General features: G+C 66.4%; 2 protein-coding genes across 2 annotated transcripts in view; one reads left to right on the top strand and one right to left on the bottom strand.

Moving 5' to 3' along the window:
* The window catches only part of FAM189A1 (family with sequence similarity 189 member A1), a 33766-nt gene extending 25762 nt beyond the window's left edge, over positions 1–8004 (top strand). The window contains exons 9-11 of the mRNA XM_014448036.2: positions 287–1742; positions 4493–6152; positions 7422–8004. Of these exons, the coding sequence (XP_014303522.1) occupies positions 287–564 (278 nt within the window). The 3' untranslated portion in view covers positions 565–1742; positions 4493–6152; positions 7422–8004. The remainder of the gene's footprint in view (positions 1–286; positions 1743–4492; positions 6153–7421) is intronic.
* APBA2 (amyloid beta precursor protein binding family A member 2) overlaps positions 4022–19003 on the bottom strand; it is a 37682-nt gene continuing 22700 nt past the window's right edge. The window contains 11 exon segments of the mRNA XM_006105996.3: positions 4022–4828; positions 4947–5087; positions 6009–6128; positions 7038–7250; positions 7653–7832; positions 8949–9134; positions 10566–10652; positions 12420–12455; positions 13071–13216; positions 15866–15902; positions 17054–17131. Of these exon segments, the coding sequence (XP_006106058.1) occupies positions 4757–4828; positions 4947–5087; positions 6009–6128; positions 7038–7250; positions 7653–7832; positions 8949–9134; positions 10566–10652; positions 12420–12455; positions 13071–13216; positions 15866–15902; positions 17054–17131 (1296 nt within the window). The 3' untranslated portion in view covers positions 4022–4756.

The following is a 19003-nucleotide window of genomic DNA, read 5'->3' as shown; positions in this document are numbered from 1 at the left end:
CCGGGGCCTGCCCGCAGCACCGGCCGGGCGCTGATTCCGGCCGAGGGGACAGAGGGCCTCTGCCTGCGGCCCTTCTCCCGGGCGCGTGGCTTGTGCCCGTCCGCAGCCCCTCGGCCCCGCTAGGTCAGTGGGGCCAGGAGGGACAGGAAGCAGGGCCACGCCCAGCTGCCACCCCAGGACCCAGAGCTCCCAGCAGAATGCGGGTCCCTGCGTGTCACGGGGCAGCCGCCCCCGGTGCTGTGTGTTTGGCCTGTTTTCTCACGCCATCTTTCCCCTTGACTTTCAGTCTCCCGGTCTCGCTCTGCCGTGGCTGCCTGTGCCCGCCGACACCAGCCATCCCCACCCGGGCACCCTGACACCTGGGAACCGCAGGGGCGCCCAGAGCCCGAGGCCTCGCCGGCGGTCGCCAAACAGCGGCCGCGCTCCGTCGTGGACAGCGAGGCCCACGCGGGCACCGGGGGCCTGGTGACCAAGTTTCTGGGGCGCTCCAGCCGCCCCCTCTCCCCCGCGGAGCGCCCCATGGACGGGGCCGTCTTCAGTGCGGCCGTGCTGGACCAGGTGTGAGCCGCCAGCTGTGGGCGTGGACACGGACAGGCTGGCGTCACAGGGGCCTGCGGGAGCCGTACCTGTGGGGAGAGGCGGCCCCAGAGGACCTGGGGGTGGCTGCTGGCCCCTCCCCCGGGGGAGCCGGTCCATCGTATCCTTGGGGGACACACGTCCTGCCCAGCGCAGTCACACCGAGGACCGTCCGTCTGTCCAGTGCGCACCTGGCTTTGTCAGGCACGTGGGCTCTCGGACTGACCAGCCGCACAAGAAGCCAGGGGCAGGCGACTGTCGGGTAATGAAGACGCGAAGTGCTTCCAGCCCAGGATTCTCCCCGATGTGGTTCCCGACGTGGACAGAGGGGGCACGGAGGCTGAGGCTGCTTTCTCCTGTCCTGGGCCCCGCTTTGCCCGCGGGGCTGAGGGAACCGTGCCAACATGTACGAAGGGGGACAGGCGTGGAAGGGGCTTTGTGGAGCGCCCCCTCTCTCAGCCCTCCCCCCGTGGGGGCCCCGCCCGGCGCTCTCCACCGTCCCTACCTGGTGCGAGGACCGCGGAGTAGACGCTGTGGTTGAATCCGTCACAGGAACCCTTGGGACAAGCCACTGCTTCTCGTTTTCTTGCATCTGCCCCCCCCCCCCCGCCCCCGGACTGGCCTCGAGGGTGGAGGTCTGGGGGAGAGGCCCGTGTCCCCCAGATCCATGTGTTTCCCGAGAAAGCAGGTCTCTGCTGGCCCAGCCAGGCGGTGGCAGCCACGTCGGCGTTGGGAGGACCCAGGCTGTCAACCGTTTCTGTGCAAAACACCCCCCCGTGGGGCGTCTGCAGGAGCAGCCAGCAGCTGGGCACCTGGTACTTGGCCACATCCCCACGCGGGCCCTGGGGCACCTCTGCAGCCGTGGCAACACCTGGACCCACAGCGCAGCCACCAGCACCTGAGCGGCCACCGAGGCCCCTGCACTGGACGAGGCCGCGACAGCCCCCGGGCCTGGCGTGGGGAGGACTGGACGGGCCCTCTGCTCTGTGGTCACGCGGCCGACGTGAGAAGGGGAGCCGGGTGTCCGGCCCAGGAACAGGTCGGGGAAGGAGCCGTGAGATGGTCAGCTGTGGCCGCCGGGATCGACTGGCCGCTGCCTCCCACCACTGAGAGCCGCAGGTTCCAGCCCCGCCTCTGGGACAGGGAGGACCCCGGGGACACTGCAGGTGAGTGAGCGCTTCGCGCAGACGGGGAGGCGGGAAACCTGCTCTCTAGGTTCTCTCTCTTTTTAAAATTAAATGTCGGGGGTGACGGGCATTGGTTCATAGGACAAGGTTAATAACGTGGTGGTGTGGGCGGACGGGCTAACCCGCCGTCCGACGGTGGATGAGGGAACATGGGGTTTATTTAAGGGAAGGGGCTGGGGGATGAGATGTGCGGAGGGAAGGGCTGTGAGCACCGAGCGGGGACGCGGGGCGACGATGGCAGCCCGGGAGCCGGCCGTCCTCCTCACGTGCCGGCACCGGCGGGGCTGGGCCTGAGCGGGCGGCCGGAATGCAGGTAAGTGATGAGCGTTTTAGGGCAGTTTCCACTCCTTTATGACCCTGGGGTCCAGGCAGACTTCCCGGTCCTGGCCCTCCTGTGGCCGAGAAGGCGACCACACAGCGTTCAGGGAGGGTTTCCACGCCACAAGGTCCGTCTATGGCACCGTGCGCCCAGCACCCAAAGTCACATCTTCCCCCGTCACCATATATTAGGCCCCCCTCCCCACCCCCTGCCTCTGGCAGCCACCGCACTGCGGTCTGTGTCCCCGAAGGAGTGAGATTGTACGGCTCAGAGCGCTGTCTGCCGGACGGATCTCACTCGGCATGTTCTCGGGTCCAGCCATGTTGTTGCAAATGGCGCTGTTCCCCTTGCTTAGGGCTGAGCTGAGGAGTGTCCTGTTGTGTACGTGTGCCTGGTCCTCTAACGTGGACACTGGTTGTTTCCACGTGTTGACCACCGTGAATGCTGCTGCAGCGGACACAGGGGTGCAGTGTCTGTGAATACAGGGTTTGGAGGGTTTGGGGCTCACCCAGGAGGGGCTGCTGGTCGTGTGGCAGCTCTGTGCTCAATTTCTTAGGAATCTCCAGGCCCTTTCCCTAGTGGCTGCACCATCGCATTCCCACCAGCAGTGACTGAGGGCCCCCCTTCCATACCTTCCCCCCACTTGCTGCTTGTCCTGCTGCTGCTGCCCCTCTGGCAGGTGGGAGGGGAGCTCTGCAGCTGTGATCTGCATCTCCCCGGGCGCTTTCTGACCGGGCTGCTTGGCGTGGAGTTGGACGCCTTATTCCTGTACTTTGGGAAGTAACCTTTGTCGGAGCTGCTGTTTGCAAATATCCCCTCCCGCCCGGTTTCTTCAGCTCCTTTGGTGCAGGAGCTTTTCGGTTTGATGTGGTCGCTCGTTCATTTCTGCCTTCACTTCCCTGGCCTTTGGGTCAAGTTCCCAAGATGCCCCCTGTGCCCCGGGTCCGTGTTTTCTTCTGTGTAACTGGTTGCGGGTCTGACAGGTCGGTCTTTGGTCCCTTTTGAATTAACGTTTGTGCGTGGGGACAAACTCTAACCCCGTTTCACTCGTTTGCATGTGGTTTTTCTCAGCTGAGGGCTTCGCAAGTCCCCCAGCCAAGTTCCTGTGCAGGCAGTTAGGTGAGGGCTTTCCAAGGGGCCCCCCAACATCTCCAGCGCAGCCCCCGGCCTGGTCTCTGGAGGGGGCTCTTACTTCACAGCGTCTCTGGGGTCGCAGGGCCCCTGGGCCAGGCTTGGGGGGCTGTCTGCAGTTGTGACCTGGGATTGAGGCCAGCCCCCCCTCCCCCGCACCAGGGCGGAGCTTGGGCTCCTGTGTGTGTGTGTGTGTGTGTGTGGTGTGGGGTGTGTGTGTGTGGTGTGGGGGGTGCTCCAGGCTGGAAGTGCTCTTGAATTTGGATTTTCTGTGTATCATTTGGAGCCCCCCCCCCCCCCCCCACTGTTAACCGGGGGTTTTCCTCCCCAGGTTCTTTTAGCCTGCCCTGGCTCCACGGGGAGGCGCCCCTTCCCTCCAGCTCCAATCCTGGGGGTTCCTCCCGGCCCAGCTGCCCCCCTTGAAGCCGGGGGGTCCAATTGGCCAGGGTCTAAGCCTGAAGGGGTGGCCTCCCCACGGCAAGGGAAACGGACGTGGCCCCAGGGAAAAAAGCCTGGCAAGCCCGCGGTAAGGTTGGAGGGGAACCCCAGGTAGAGAGAACGGCTGAGGGGGGGGCTCTGTTCCGTGGAGGGGGAGTCCGGTTTGGTTCCACACACACACACACACACACACACACACACGTGCACCTCTCCCGGGGGGACCCCAGGTGCCTCTCTCCTTAGTCGGAAGAGGGGTGAGCCAGGTGACCTGTCACCGTCGCCGACCTGGGCAGGGAGAGGCCAGGAGGGGCCGCGGCGCGTGCAGGTGAGTGCGAGTCCGGCGCCTCCGTTAACAAACCAGCCACACACGGTGAGGACGACGTCGGGTTTATTACGGGTCAGCGAGGCTTCCTACGTGGCGCATGCAGCACACGGCACGCCGTGCCGACGGGAATCCGAGCGCAGTTGTTAGCGGGTAAGGCTTCTTATCACAGTGTATCTCCCGGACACGCGCCGCCGGCCAGCACTGACCTCGGGGCGGGGCCAGGCTGGGGTCACCTTCACCCGCCGGGAGGCGCCTGGCCCCCAGGAGGGGCGGGGGCGAGGTCTCTGTGTGTTTGGGAAGCACGTGTGTCGACAGGGATTGTAAAGAGGGGGCGATGCCCAGGCTCCGCCTCGTCCCCGGGAGGAGCGTGGACAGGTGGGCGGCAGGTGGGTCACCTGGAAACCCTGGGGTCTGAGGAAGGGGCTGTGGAGGTTGTCAGCCCCGCGGGGTTTCTAAGGATGGAGCTGGATGTGGTGGCCTCGTCCTTTCTTTAACTCGGCGACGGCTCCTCCTCAGAGTTCAAGACAATCGTGTCTCCCCAACGTCACTTACAAGGACGTCCTGAGAGCGGGGGCCTCCCAGGACCCCATCCCTGCCGCCCCAGGAGCTCGCTGTCTCCAGGGACTCGCTGGGGCTCGGAGGACAGACGGCACAGCACAGGTACACACACCTCGTCCGCCGCGCCGAGAACAGCGCGATGCGCACACACTGACTGCCCCGCGCTCTCCTTGGAGGAAGACAGACCCTCTCGTCAGGGGAGCGTGGGGTCCGGCCTCGGCTCTAGATGTACAGCGGGGTCTCCTGGCCCGTGAGGAGCCGGAACATGGCGGCGGGCATGGTCTTCATATGGATCTGCCAACGAGAGAGGGGCTGAGGCCTCCCCCCTCCCCCAGGTCTGGTGCCGCCCCTCCCGCGCAGGCTGAGCAGGTGGGACAGACGGGAGGGACTGGCCTGGGGCCGCGGGTCTCACCTCCCCGACCGAGTTGGACAGAGCCTGCACGATCTTCTCGTGGGCCGTGGCCACCACGCTCTGCCCGTTGATCTCGATGATGCGGTGGCCGACGCGGACGCCCCCTCGCTCGGCGATGCCGCCCCGCATGAGGCTGCAGATCTGAGCAGACACGGTCGTTAGCACGCGGTCCCACCACACCGCCCGGCGCTCCTGCCCCCAAGACGGGCAAGGACTCCACCTGCAGGCACTGCCCAGTGGCTCTCGTCTCTCTGAGGTTTTGTCTTTTTAGGGATCCTCACACCTAAGGGCCCGGAACCCCAGCCGGGACTCCCGCCTGTCATAGCCGCTTCTCCAACCCCAGCTGGAGTTTGGGGGGCAGGCTGCCCCTCTCAGAGGAAGGCGGCATCTCCCCGCTGGAGACTGTCCCTTGGTGGGTGGTGGTGTGGGAAGAGAGGAGGGACCCTTTTAGAAAAAGCGACAACTGGGTCACCCAGGGCCTGTCTGCCCACGACGCCTGTGCTGAGGGTGTAATGAAGCTGAAAATGGAAAAGGCACTTGAGCAAGACTAACGCCGATGTCGGCAAACTTTTCCAGGGAAGCTGGCTGCGTGGCACACCGAGTCGGTGGGCACGGCGTCCCAGCGAGAGGAGAGCCCGCCGGCCACCAGGGCCTCGCGTGCACGCCCGTGGCCTGGTTACTGACGCCGTGGGCCCGGCAACAGACCGACCCCCGACTGCCCACAATGCCGCCACTTCAGCTGGAGCCTGGGGAGAGTGACCTCGCCCCTGAGAAACGGGACCAGCCGCGGGGAGTCCTCTCTGCCTTTCTAGGAGGTTCCCCTGACCAAGGACACACGCACACAGCCCCACGCAGGCCGAGAACAGGAGCCTGGGCTGGAGAGCTCGGGCCTGACAGACGGGCCCGGAGTTGGGGGCAGACCAGCTCCCTCCGGGCAGCTCGCTGTGGGTGGAAGTGAGTCTGACGCTGCGGGGCTGCAAGGGCCCTGCCTCCCTCCCTGCCTGGCTGTGTCCCTGGCGGACCTGCGCCCAGACCCTAGCGTGGCCCGGGGAGCGGACTCACGATCCCGTTCTGCACGCTGAAGCCCAGCTGGTACTTGAGGTCTGGCCGCTTGATGAGGACCGTGGTGACGGGCGGGCAGCTGACGATGTTGAGCTTCACTTGCGTCTGGTTCTTCAGACCCTGCAGAGCGGGGACAGGAGTCAGGTGAGCAGGAGCCCGTGTCCCTCTGTGAGGGGTGAAGGCGTCACCCACCCTGACCCGTGTGCAGGGTGGGCTGGGGCCCCGTGCCCTGAGCTGCCCTCTGCTCCAGACGGAGCCAGATGCCAGGCTCTGTGGCCCTGGGCACAGCCACCCGCCGGCCCAGTCACGGGGCAGAGCCGGGGGTCTTCCTGTGGGGAGGACCTGGGGACAGGAGTGCCTGGCTCAGTGGGCATCTGCCAGTGTCCACGCGACACGGGCCACCTGGAGCCAAGGCAGCTCGGGCCCCAGAGAACGAGGCTCGGCAAGCGCCCAGGTTCTGGGAGGGCAGCCAAGCCTCCCCACAGCTCCTCTGGCCAGTCCTCAGCCCAGAGGCGGCTCGGGGCTGCTCGGAGGGGGTGGGTGGCCGCACACAGCCCTTCACAGCTGGTGGCCCAGCACCCACAGCCCCCGGCGGGAGGCTCCACGCTGCCCAGGCCTCAGGCACCACTGCCTGAGGCATGTGGTCCCTCGTCTGTCTGTGAGGTCACCCACCAGGTAGACACTCTGCTGGGCAAGCTCCTGGGGTCAGGCTGACGAGGGGGGAGAGGTGTCCTGCGCCACAACCACGGTGGGTGGGGACAGACCACAGCGGGGCTGCCGCCCGGGGTCCCTGAGAGACCCTCCGCCTGACCCCTCTGGGGCCTCAGCTGTAAGCAGCAGGCCCACCCTCTTACCCGAGACCCGCCTCCCAGGTGGCCGGGCAAACCAGGACGGTTGGTCGCCTACACCTCGGGCAGCGTGGGAGCCCCGGGCCTCTCTGGCTTCAGCAGAGGCACCGCCTCAGGGGGCTCTCTGGACCCCACGCCTGGAGCACAAGGGAGGCGGGCGGGAGCCCAGGCCCGTGCGTACCTTGATGATGCCCTGGCAGGTGGCGAGGGGCAGCCCCACCAGGCTGGTGCCGTCGATGGACATGATCTGGTCCCCGATGCTCAGCTTCCCCGAGCGGGCGGCGGGGCCCCCGTTGAGCATGTTGGCCAGGATCACGGTGGGCAGGATGGAGCCCCAGCCCGACTCCACCACCACCACGCCCAGGATCTCGCCCTTGTGCTTCTCCAGCTGCAGCTGCGGGGGGCGGGGGAGGTAAGCGGGGCTGTGGGGTGCCCGGGGCTGCCACCGCCACCACCCCCTGCCCCCCGGCCTCCCAACCACCCTGGGAGCAAAGACTCCCGGACTCGACCCTGAGCCTGGTTTGCTTTTGCCTAAAAAAGTCCTTTTCTTCTCTCGGCCTCACAGGTCTCTCAGGAGCCGCCTGTCACCCATCTCCTCGCTCCTGGTCGCTCCCACCCACCGGGGCTGGGAGTGGGCAGCCCAGCGGGAAAGGCGCCTTTTCAAGGTCGTTAAGACGGGCTGTCATCAGTGCTTCGTTACCAGGCGCCTCCTCACACCCAAGTGCTCAGCCCCGGAGGCAGGAGCCAGAGGCAGGCAGGGGCGTGGCGGGCGCGGTGACGCAGGGCCGGGGCTCACCTCCTTGCAGTTCTCCGAGTTGGAGAAGTGGATGAGGTCGTCGTTGTACATCTCCTGGGAGCTGATGATGTCGCTGTAGTCCTTCTGGCTCAGGTCCTCGGGGTTGATGCCGTTGGCGCGCAGGAACTCCTGGTAGGCCACGCTGAAGGCCTGGCCGATGGACTGCGCGATGAGCTGGGCCTGTGGGGAGGGCACCTCAGAGGCCCGCCTGGAGGGGCGTGGACGCCTGAGGGGAACTGGGGCCCTTTCTGCGGCCGGTACCTGCGGCCGGGCCCTGGCTGCCCACCGGACAGTGTGGGGCAGGCACAGCCTCAATAAAGGGCAAAGCTGACCAGCGACCTGCTCACAACCACGGCGACCACTGTTTCCTTCCCACCCACCCCGCTCTCTCCAACGGGGCGCAGGCCCTGGGCCCTGGGCATGTCCCCGGCCTGGACTCGCCCGAGAGCCCGCGGAGGCCCCAGCCTTCGGACGCCAGGACCTGCCTGCCCCATGGGGTGTCCACCTGACCGAGGTGCCCTGCTCCCTGCACCCCTAGGGGACAGCTTGCAGGGGCTGCCCAGCCCCTGGGAGGCCGTCCCCGCCAGGCATCTGTGCTGCGGGCTCCCCTCCCCTCCCCTGGCCCTGACTGGGGTGGGGCTTAGAACCCGGCAAACAAGGGGCTCCCCACTCCGAGGGGCCGAGAGGGCAGGGGCAGCAGCTGTGGCCCAGCACCTTCATCTGTGCACCTCACCGACCCTGCCTGGGGGGAACCGAGGCTCACAGACCCACTGGTGTCCTGGTGCCGCCTCAGGGTCCCCAGCTGTTCCTCTGCTCACAGACCCTCCACCCTCCTCACCCAGTGGCCACCTGGGTGGGGCCACCATCTGGGCCCTGCTCTCTGGGCAGCTGCGGGTGTCCCCTCACCCCTCCCAGGACGAGGACACGGCAGCTCCCAACAAGCCCCCTGCGGGGCCGGCACCCGGAGCCTCTCCTCCCCGGGCCCTAAGGCGTCCCCAGGCCTGAGCCACACGCAACGCCCTCCTGTCCGGCACCTGCGTGCGGTGGAAGGGGGTGCAGGAGGGTGTGTGGAACGTCGTCTCCTGGAAGCGGGCCGTGGCCACAGCACTTCTGGGGACGGCGGCTTCTTAGCGAGAAGCCCGATGACGGCCCCGCCCACCCCGTCCTCGACAGGAAGCTGTCGGACCTCCCCGTGGCTCCAGGTCCCCGCAGCCCTCGAGCGACAGCCAGGTGGCCCCGCCTGCCCGTGTTCCCCAGGCGCCTGCAGTGTTGGGGGCCCGCGCGGCGCTCACTCACGTCCTCGGACTCGAACACGTGGCAGATCATCTTGTACTGCTTCTTCCCCTCGGGGGCGCCCGGCGTGGTCTCGATGCAGTCCTGCGAGGCCGCCCGGGGCATGCGCCGCCGCGCCATGAGCACCACGATGTTCCCGATGTCCGCGATGTAGGAGATGGTGCGCAGGGCGTGGTCCATCATGGTTTCCTGCAGGGAGGGCGGGTCAGGGAGCTCAGACACGCCTGGAAAGCACACTCCAGCCCCGGCCGGTGTGGCTCAGTGGCTAGAGAATTGGCCTGTAGACTGAAGGGTCCCGGGTTTGATTCTCGGTCAGGGCACATGCCCGGGTTGCAGGCTCCATCCCCAGTAGGGGGCGTGCAGGAGGCAGCCGATCCATGATTCCCTCTCATCATTGGTGTTTCTATCTCTTGCTCCCTCTCCCTTCCTCTCTGACATCAATAAAAATGTTTAAAAAACAAATAAGTGGGTTTTGTTTAAAAACAACAATACTGCAGTTCGTGGTTCCTGGACCCCGACACGTGTGATGCCCGGGCCAGACCCCTCTTGGCCTGTGCCCTGCGGCTGTTGGCCGCCTTCCTGGCCACGCCCCCAGGCAGCCAGCAGCACCCACCACCTGCCCAGGCTGTGACAGCCAAGAGGGCCTCCTGCCCTGCTGAGTGCCCCCTGGGGGACAGAGCCCCCCACCTCCCTGTCGCACCCCCCCCCCCCCATTACAAACCACAGCGTTAGCTACAGCGGGAGAGCAGTGACTCAGGCCAGGGCCAACCTGCCTGCATTTACCCCAAAGGACACTCGTGGAGGCAGTTGCTGGGGGGCCCTCATCCCTGGGGGAGGCCCGACTGCCTGGTCCGAGCCAGGGTGCCCCCTGCAGAGCGCGTGCCTGGCCCAGACCCTCCACGTGGAGGAGGGAAGGGAGCCTTGAGGCCGTGGAGGGAGCCCACACCACCTGGGCCGCGTCGGGGGACACGGCAGCTCCCTGACCCCACGGATGGGCCCCTCGGCCCCTGGAGGGCCCGTCACCCAAGGAGGCTGCACACAAGGCCCTTTGTCCTCTCCCCACAAAAGAAAGCGGTTTCTCAGCCTCCCGCCTCCCAGGACCCTTCTCTTCCCAGCGGTGTGTCCTGCTTGGCTGGGGGTGGCATTTCAGGGAGGGACACGGGAAGGGACAGGGGGCTCCCCGCACCTCCCCATTCTGGCCCGTCAGAGCCGCCCGGTCAGCCTCTCGGTGTCAGAGATGGGGTCCCCCCAGTTCCCAGCTCATGGCAATGGCAGGCGCCTCCTGGCGGGGCCCCCAGCACGGCCAGCCCCTCCCGCCGACCGACCACGTCTGCCTCCCCAGTCCTTCCCGGTTGCTCCTCTCCAGCCCCGGCCGGCACTTTATGTTTCTCAAACCAATTTCCTGCCGCAACTCTCCCCAGTTCACCCTCACCAGCACCTGGAACCCCGTGGCCACCCACACCCAGACCCCTCACCCCAGTCGCCTCTGGGCAGCCAGACCCCAGCTCACAGGACCGCCTGGCCCGGCCTCCTGGCACCGTCTCCACCTGCCACTCCTGCCTGGGACCTGGGTGCCGCTGCGCCCCCCCCCCCCGCCCCCAGACACCAGCCCCCGCTCACCTGTGTGTTCGCATTGAGCACCTTGGTCCTCTGGGTGGAGATGAACAGGTCCACCTCCGTCAGCGTCTGCGCGTCCCCCTCGGAGTGCTGTGGGCGGCGGGGGCACCGTTAGGGCCCGGGGAGCAGCTGGGCAGAACCCGCCTGTCCTCCCAGCCCAGGGGACACCCTCGGGGACGCCGCCCGGGCGTGGAGCAGTCGTCGGAGGGAGAGCTGAGGAGCCCAGAGCGCAGTTCAGTGACTGAGCTCTGCTGAGCGAGTGAACAAGGGGCAGGGGGAGGCGGCGCATCTTGGAAGCTGGAGTGCAGAGGGAGGCCGCACGGATTCCGGCTCAGATATCGAGTTCTTCCGCCCGGACAAGGCGGTCTCGGTTTCACACACCTTGACTCCAAGCCAGGGCAAGGTCCGGGCCAGGGAACCCTCAAGATATCCCCCCGGGCCCGGGAAGAAACCTCCCCAGACGCTGGGTTAACGTCAGCGTTTTCTTCCGATGGAACCGTCACCGTCATTCACCCCCCCCCCCCTCCCCGCAGGCTCGGCCCGGCTTCCAAAAACCCCGAGGGCAGCACGACACGAGCGGATGGCCGAGTGGACGGCGGCGTGCTGCCCTCGCCGTGACGCTGTCACAGGTGCCCGTTCTGTCACCTCCTGGAGCACGCATCTCGGCCACTGGCTTCGGGCACGTGCGTGCCTGGGCACGGCGTGAGGCACCTGCCCCGGCCCCGTCTGCGGGCCCCCATCTCTGCTGACAGGCGAGGACGCAGGCGCCCGCTCTGGGACGGGGTCAGCAGCCCCATGGAGCCCACGCGCCTTATCTTCCCCGTCCACAGAGCAGAAGCTGCGGGAACGCCCCCCGGAAGCCTGGGAGCGGACGCCCTGCTGGGAACCCTCAGGGGGGTCGCAGGCCTCCCTCGGAGAAACCCATGTTCCGCTTGGCGCTCAGGGAGGAGGGTCGTGTGGGCGCTCGGCCGCCGGCTCTCAAATGACCACAAAGACAAGAGAAGCCAAAGACTCACTGCAAACAGCCCGTGGCGGGAGGAGTTCCTCTCCCGTTTTTAAAAACGGTCCCTTCCCATCCAGGCGCCTTTCAAGCTTGTGTTCCAGGATTTTTGCTCAAAACCTTCTGGCTAAAAAGTGGGCCGGGCCCTGGCCGGCGTGGCTCAGCGGACAGAGCGTCGGCCTGCAGACTGAAGGGTCCCGGGTTCGATTCCAGTCAGGGCACAGGCCCGGGTTGTGGGCTCCATCCCCAGTGGGGGGCGTGCAGGAGGCAGCCGAGCCATGATTCCCTCTCATCATGGATGCTTCTCTCTCTCCCTCTCCCTTCCTCTCTCTGAAGTCAGGGGAAGGAGGCCTCGGTGCCCAGCCGAGCCTTCCGCACGGCCCTGGCTGTCCGAGCACCGGGAGCTGTGAGAAGGGCGGCCAGGTTTGCAAACAAAGAACAAAGACCCTCCGTCCCGCACGCCTGTCACACTCCAGAGGGTCTGCCGCGGAGGAGGCGTCCCCGGCGAGCGGGAGCTTCTATTACCGGGCTGAGTAAATTAAACTTAATGAGTCTGTAACTATCGGAACGGTTTAATTAATTCTCCACAGGGGGCCCGGCATGAACCGCGTCACGTGGCCGCTCCGACGCCCCCCTTAAACACGTCTCTGTGAGGCCCCGCACCCGACACTCAGAGACTGAAAGGAAAAGGGCCAGGACTCAGTTCTCCCGTCGGGGGCGGGCACACAGCGTCTGCCGCTTCATTCAAAAGCCCGTGTCTCCCGAGGGAAGAGGAAGAGCCACTTGCGCGTCACCCATGTTTCCGGTGGGACCCCCGGCCCCCCCTGCTCAGCACACAGGGACCCGCGGCTACCCACCGCCTTCTTCTTAATCTTAGCCGCTTTCTGCATCCTCTGACAGCGTGGGGGGAGACAGAGGAGGGCGCAGAGTTAGTGCGTGTCTGGTCCACACCCCAGCGCTCGGACCTCCTGCCCAGGGGTCGGGGAGCGGCCACCCCCCGTGGGCACAGGGCCCGAGGGCGAGGCTGAGGAGGGCACAGCAGGCAGGCCCGCTGCCCTTGGGGGCTCACACCGAGCACCCCGTTTGCCTCCAGGGCAGCGCACCCACAGGCCACCCGCCCCCCCAACCATCAGCTCCGGGGCCTCGGCCTCGGCCTGCCCAGCGCCCCCGGCGGTCAGCCGGGCGGCCACCTCGCGGAGCTGCGAGGGGCGGGTGTTCCTCGGGGCCATGAGGAGAATTCACTGTGAGGCCCGTCCCCCCACAAGCAATGATTCTCTCACGGATGAGCGAGCGGCGCTACAAGCCGCAGCCCCGGGGAGATGACTGCCGCTCGCGTGGCCTCTGGGGGCCGTGGCCGGTGCGCACGGGGAGCAGCTGCCTGTGCCCGGGCAGCCCCTCCCTCCAAGGCCAGTGTCGCCGCTGCTGGCACCTCGGGCAGCCCCTGCCAGGGCCGGGGTGGGAGCTGCTCCCTCCGGGCGGGGCCCTGCGCCCCCCGCCTGCCCCTCTACCTTGACCCGGCTGACAGCCTCCTGGGCCTGCATCATCCGGATGTTCTTGGACGGGTTCCGCTCCGACAGCAGCTGGGTGGAGCCCAAGTAGTTGGCAGCAAAGATGATGCCGTCGATGAGGTCCTCTGGCTCGCAGGGCCCTGGAACTGAAGGGCCCCGTCAGCTCTCCGGGGGGGCAGGAGGCGTCCCAGCCAGGCCCCGGGGCGCCCCTCTGCGCTGGGGCCTCGTGAAAGCCCAGGGCGGGTCACGGCGCCCGCACCCCCGGGCCACACGCAGGCACTGGGAGCCCAGATGCCAGCAGCAGCCACGCCCGCCTCCTTCCCCAGCGCGGCTGCGCTCACGGCCATGGGGCTGGGAGCACGGGGTTCTGAAGGTTAAGGCTGAACGTCACTGGGTCGGCCCTGGCTCAGGAGCGGCCCCGCCTGCTCCCCCCCTGGCAGGGCTCGGGGCCACTGCTGCCCTCCAGGTCCTTGGGTTACAAGGTGATGAGAGGCGGTGGGAGCCTAACTCTCGTTCATCTCAACGAGCCTGCACAATGTCAGTGAGGAGGGGAGGCTGCGAAGGGGCCCAGCGGGAACCCCCTGCCCCCCAGCAGCAGCCGTGGTCGGGGTGGCGTCGGCCAAGTCACCACAGTGGGGCCAGCCTCGCGCCTCCCTGCAGGGCGGCTACTGGCCACCAGGTGGCGCCGCTCTGGCTGCAGGAAAGGCCTGGGGTCCCCGCCCGCCCTCGGCCAGCAGAGCCCTCCTCTCTGTGGGGTGCGGGGCTGCATGGCACCCAGGGCCCATCCCCGGGTGGGGGTGGGGCGTCCCTTCTGAATTCCACCTGTGGAGGCTGCTGCCTGTGCCCCTGGCCTTTCTGGGGTCCCCGTCCCCATGGCAACCCAGGCCCCCGAGGAGCTTCACTCAAGACTGGCCCCACTGCTCCCCAAAGGAGCCACAATGCCCTGGGGCTCATCTGGGGACAGGGACGGGCTCCTGGGTGCAGAGGGGCCACCCCGGGCCGTGGGCCGCCACCCGTACCCGAGGCGCCTGCTCCACGGCCGCCTCCTGCGCCCGGTCCTCCCCGGCTGCTCCTTCTCCACACGAGGGGCGAGGGGCGCACAGCCCTCCTGCCGGCCCACCGCCGCCCTGGCGCCCGCAGGGAGAAGGGGAGCAGCAGAGGGGCAGGCGGGAGGGCACGCAGCCCGAGGCAGCAGCGCAGAATTCCACCCTGAGCTGCCCTGAGCTGAGGCCACGGAGGGAGACAGGACACAGGGGAGGCGGCCGGTCCCTTGCATTGTCCTCTGATGACACCTGCCCCCGAGTGTGTGGAGAACACACGTGTCTGCACAGCAGCAGCAGCAGCAGCAGCAGCAGGAGGAGGACGGGAGCTGCAGGCCCCCCGCTGCTGGAGGAAGCCCACCTGCCCTCCGCGCACCCGGGGACGGGAGGCCCTGAGCCCGGGACCCGCCCCTGCCTCCTACAGGGACTGCGGGAGCTGCGTGTGCACAGGGGCTCCCCGTAACCTCACTGGCCCTGAGCCTGCCCCCCGGGTCTGCGAGGAGGCGGCTGGCGAGGAGGCGGCTGGAGTGTGGGCCTCGAGGTGTCCCCACCCCGGAGGCAGACCCAGACGCCCAACGGCACACACAGGAACGGTCCACGTCACGTCGAGTGACTTCGCCCGAGTCAGCATCCCCCGCGCAGGCCCGACGCACCTGAGCCCCACCCCCGCACGAGGACTGCGCTGCACATAACGCACACGGAGCTCCAGGCCGACGCAGCCCCACAGCCACAGACTGAAGCACCAGGATGGCGTGCGGTGAGCGCTGCGGAGGGGGGGCCCGGGCGCTGCCCTAGGAGCCGAGGGTGAACCGGAACCAGCCACGGGAGGAGAGGAGGAGAGAGCTCTCCGGGCTGAGGCAGGAGCAGGTGCAAAGGCCCTGGGGTAGCACTTAGAAGAGCCACAAACTGCAAACCGCCTGGGCGTGGGGGTGGGGGCTGGCAGCTGGAACAAGCCGAGGCTACGGAGACGGCTCCAGCCAGAGGGGAGGCCTCTCTGCAGGGCGTGGGGAGCGGCGACCACGCTGCCTTTAGACAGTAACTGGCTGCAGAGAGGCTCGCTGGTGCGGCCACTATGGAAAACAGTGTGGAGGTTCCTCAAAAAAACCCTAACAGCAGAATTACCATAGGACCCAGCGATTCCATTTCCGGGCATTTATCAAAAACACACACACATACTCTAGCCGGCTCGCTCAGTGGATAGAGCGTCGGCCTGTGGACTGAAGGGTCCCAGGTTCCATTCCCAGTCAGGGCACATGCCTGGGTTGTGGGCTTGATCCCCAGTAGGGGGCGTGCAGGAGGCAGCCGATCCATGATTCTCTCTCATCACTGATGTTTCTATCTCCCTCTCCCTTCCTCTCTGAAATCAATAAAAACATATAAAAATACAATAAAAGCTATTGAGCAAAACATGTTACTTGAAAAAACACATACACACACCACGAAAACCCACCATGAACTCGGAAGATACGTGCAGCCCTACATTCTCGCAGAATTGTTACTAACAGCCGAGACACGGAAGCAACCTCGGGGTCACCAACGGACGAGAGGATAAAGAAGGGGTGACAGTTACACCCCCACACGGGCTCTGCAGCCCTCGAGTGACCACGTGCACGGGGAGCTTGCCCGGTCCCAGCGCCACCTGCACCTCCACGGTGAGCCTTCTCCACAAGCGCCGCAGGAGGCCCCAAAAGTCGCAGCACCACTTGCTTTGCCATCACACACACGACCCCCGAGAGAAGGTTCAACGTCGCTTACCAGCCACGAAGCTCGGGAAGGATGCCGCCTTCTTTGTCTGTCGGGAAAGAGACAGGAACAGCTGTGAGCAGGGGGCCCATAACCCAGGCTCAGGGGAGGGAGCAGCACACCGAGAGGCTGCACCCCTGCCCGGCCCGAAGGCGCCAGCTCCAGGGAGCGAGCGGGTCTCGCTCAGGCACCGTGCTGGCGGGAGGGCGCGTGTCATCTACGCCCGAGGGAAGCCTTGCTCCCACCCTGTCCTCGGAAATGCATGACGGGGTGCGAGAGGCCGTGGGTGACACGGGGACCTCAGGTGAGCAGGTCACTGCTGGAAGGGAGCCCGGAGGCCACACGGCCGTTCTCTGACGAGCGGGCGAGAGAAGGACCAGGCGGCTGTGGGCGGGACGATGGGGCTGGCTGGCCGGTGCTCAGTGGTTAGAGTCGCCTGCCACCACAGGGTCTCGGGTTCGATCCCGTCAGGGGCGCGTGCCGGGTGGCGGTTCGGTCCCCGGGCCCGTCGGGTGAGTGCGGGAGGCGACCCATCGATGGTCTCACATCGATGTGTGTGTCTCTCCCCCCCCTTCCACTCCCTAAAAATTAATATACCTCAGGTGAGGATTCACAACCAGAAAGATAAAGGGGACGCACATCACCCGCCTGGCCATCGTCACCTCATCGTCAGACTCTCGCCCAAGCCCTGTCCCTCAGAGAAGGGGAGGAGCTTGCTCTGGGCCTCGTGGGCCTAACCCCACCCGCGGCCCTGCACGGGGCCTGCTGCTCGCATTGTGCATGGGCTGTTGTCAGAGCCGGGTTCTCGCCGGGGTCACTTCTCCCCCCGGGGCCATCGGGCGATGCCTGGGGAGGGTGGCTGCTGGCCCCGAGCGGGCAGAGACGGGACGCTTCCCAACACCCACAGGGCACAGGACAGCCCGACAGAACGATCTGCCCAGCGCCAGCGGTGCCGCTGCCGAATGGCCCGGGGGTAGAACATGCCAGAGCGGGCAGCGTGAGCGCGGTCAGACCTGGGAGCACCAGCGAGCCCCACATGCGTCGCCAACGCGGGAGCACACACGGCGTGAGCCCGAGCGCAGGGCCGGCCGCCTCGCCTCCTCCTGCGCGGGGACCCGCTCTGCGTGGCCGGCCCCCTCCCCGAAGGCTTGGCTGGGACGGGGACCCCGGAGAGGCGAGCGGCCTGCGGACGGGCCTCACCTCTGACACGTTGTTGTTATCCACGGGCCCGTTGAGGTCGGAGCGCTGCTGCCTCCGCGGCTCCACACCGTTGCACACCTGGGGACGGGAGAGAAAGGAAACCAGAACTGGGGATGCAATTTGGTAACGTTGTGCACACAGCAAGCGTATGTAGCACGTGCGCATGTAAACGGCAGGGGCATGTAGTGTGTGTACACATAAACGGCATGTGTATAAGCATGTGCATGTAGTGTGAACACAAACAGCACATGTATGTAATGTGTGTGCATATAAACGGCACATGCGTGCAGCATGTGTACACATAAACTGTGTAGTGTGTGTACACAAAACTGCATATGTATACAGCATGTGCACATATAAACCACATGCATATGCAGTATGTGCACAAACCCCATGTGTATGTAGCGTGTGTGCATATAAACGGCACCGCATGTAGCATGTGTGTTAGAGGCTGCACATGTATGTACTGTGTGCATAATGAACGGCACGTGTATGCAGTATTGTGCATACGTGTGCCCTGGGGGAGCTGCAGGGCCCCTCCTGCAAGGGGTGCCTGGTCCAGGACCATCCCACATGGGTCCCACTGGAGCCGGTTCCTTCCTGAGCTCGGAGGTAACTTCCCAGGGCCCTCTGCCTGCACTGCCCACCTGGCCCAGGTGCACCTGGCGAGGCCTCCCAGAGGGTAGGACAGGGCTCCCCCCACCTGGCCCAGGTGCACCCGGCGAGGCCCCCCAGAGGGTAGGGCAGGGCTCCCCCCACCTGGCCCAGGTGCACCTGGCGAGGCCTCCCAGAGGGTAGGACAGGGCTCCCCCGATGCTGGCCGTCCCCTTTAAGGAAAGCACATTCAGGACGTGCCCCAGACTCCCTCTGCGGTCCTGCACCCTGGCTAGGTCAGTCCACACAGGCCCTCTTGTTTCTAAGAGATCTACCTTCCCTGGGCTGAGTTCACGGACGGCTGCGGAGGGCCTTGCTGTCTCACTAGGAGCCAGATAGGCTCAAACACCTCGAAAATAAACCAACAGTCACACCAACTGCACCTGCTGGACAGTGACTGTCGGCATCCCCTCCAGGGTCACAGGTTAACGATGCACACAGTAACCTTCAAGGTGATGTAGCAGAGGTGGGGCTTGGACAGGGGGTGGGGACTCGTGAGGCGAGGAGGTGGGCCCTGAGGGATTGGGCCCCAGGAAGTGGCCGTGGAGGGCGCCGCGGAGCCTCCCACACGAGGACACAGCCAGGGCGGCCCTCGTGCACCAGGTCCTCACGGACCCGGGACCTGCCTGCACCGGGACCTGGACGTCCAGCCTCCAGAAGTGAACTAAACGCTGTGGCTTGTCAGCTGCCCCCTCTGCGTTGCAGCAGCCTGAACGGAACAAGAGCCCACCCTCCTGGGAGCGTCCGGCTCGGGCTGGCGTCTGACTGTCCCGGTGGAGGGAGCGCCAGGGATGTAGAGCGAGAATCTCCCAGGGGAGGGGCGACCCCGGGCCTGCCGCCGCCCCCTCTAGGGCAGTACAAGGTCGCAGGGCCATGTACGACTCTCCCCAAACGTCCGCCGCCTCCTGCCCGCCCTCCCTCCGAGTCCGCATTTTCTCCAACTGCCTTCCGACCGCTTGTCGCCATGACAACCACAGCTGCGACCGAAGAAGCAGGGCTGCTTGCAAAGAGGCAGCCGGGTGCCTGTGCTGCTTCTCAGGAGATGCCATCTGCTCTCCAGCTCCCACCTCCGGGGAGGGGGCTTGGCAGCCTGGAGCAGCGACCACAGTGGACACGGTGGGGCCAGGCTGCTGGCGTCTTGGATGAAGATGCCCTTTAAACCCTGCTGCTTCCCCAGACACAGCAGCCGGCACCTCTGCCAACCGTGCTGCGGCTCCGTGGCTGACACCATCCCCTGCACCAGGAGGTCAGGGTTGGATTCCCGGGTCAGGCAACAGGCCCTGGGGTTGCGGGCTC

This window comes from Myotis lucifugus, unplaced genomic scaffold (genome assembly GCF_000147115.1).
Source record: "Myotis lucifugus unplaced genomic scaffold, Myoluc2.0 scaffold_747, whole genome shotgun sequence".
Lineage (NCBI taxonomy): Eukaryota > Metazoa > Chordata > Mammalia > Chiroptera > Vespertilionidae > Myotis > Myotis lucifugus.
This window is presented reverse-complemented; position numbering and strand designations above follow the sequence as displayed.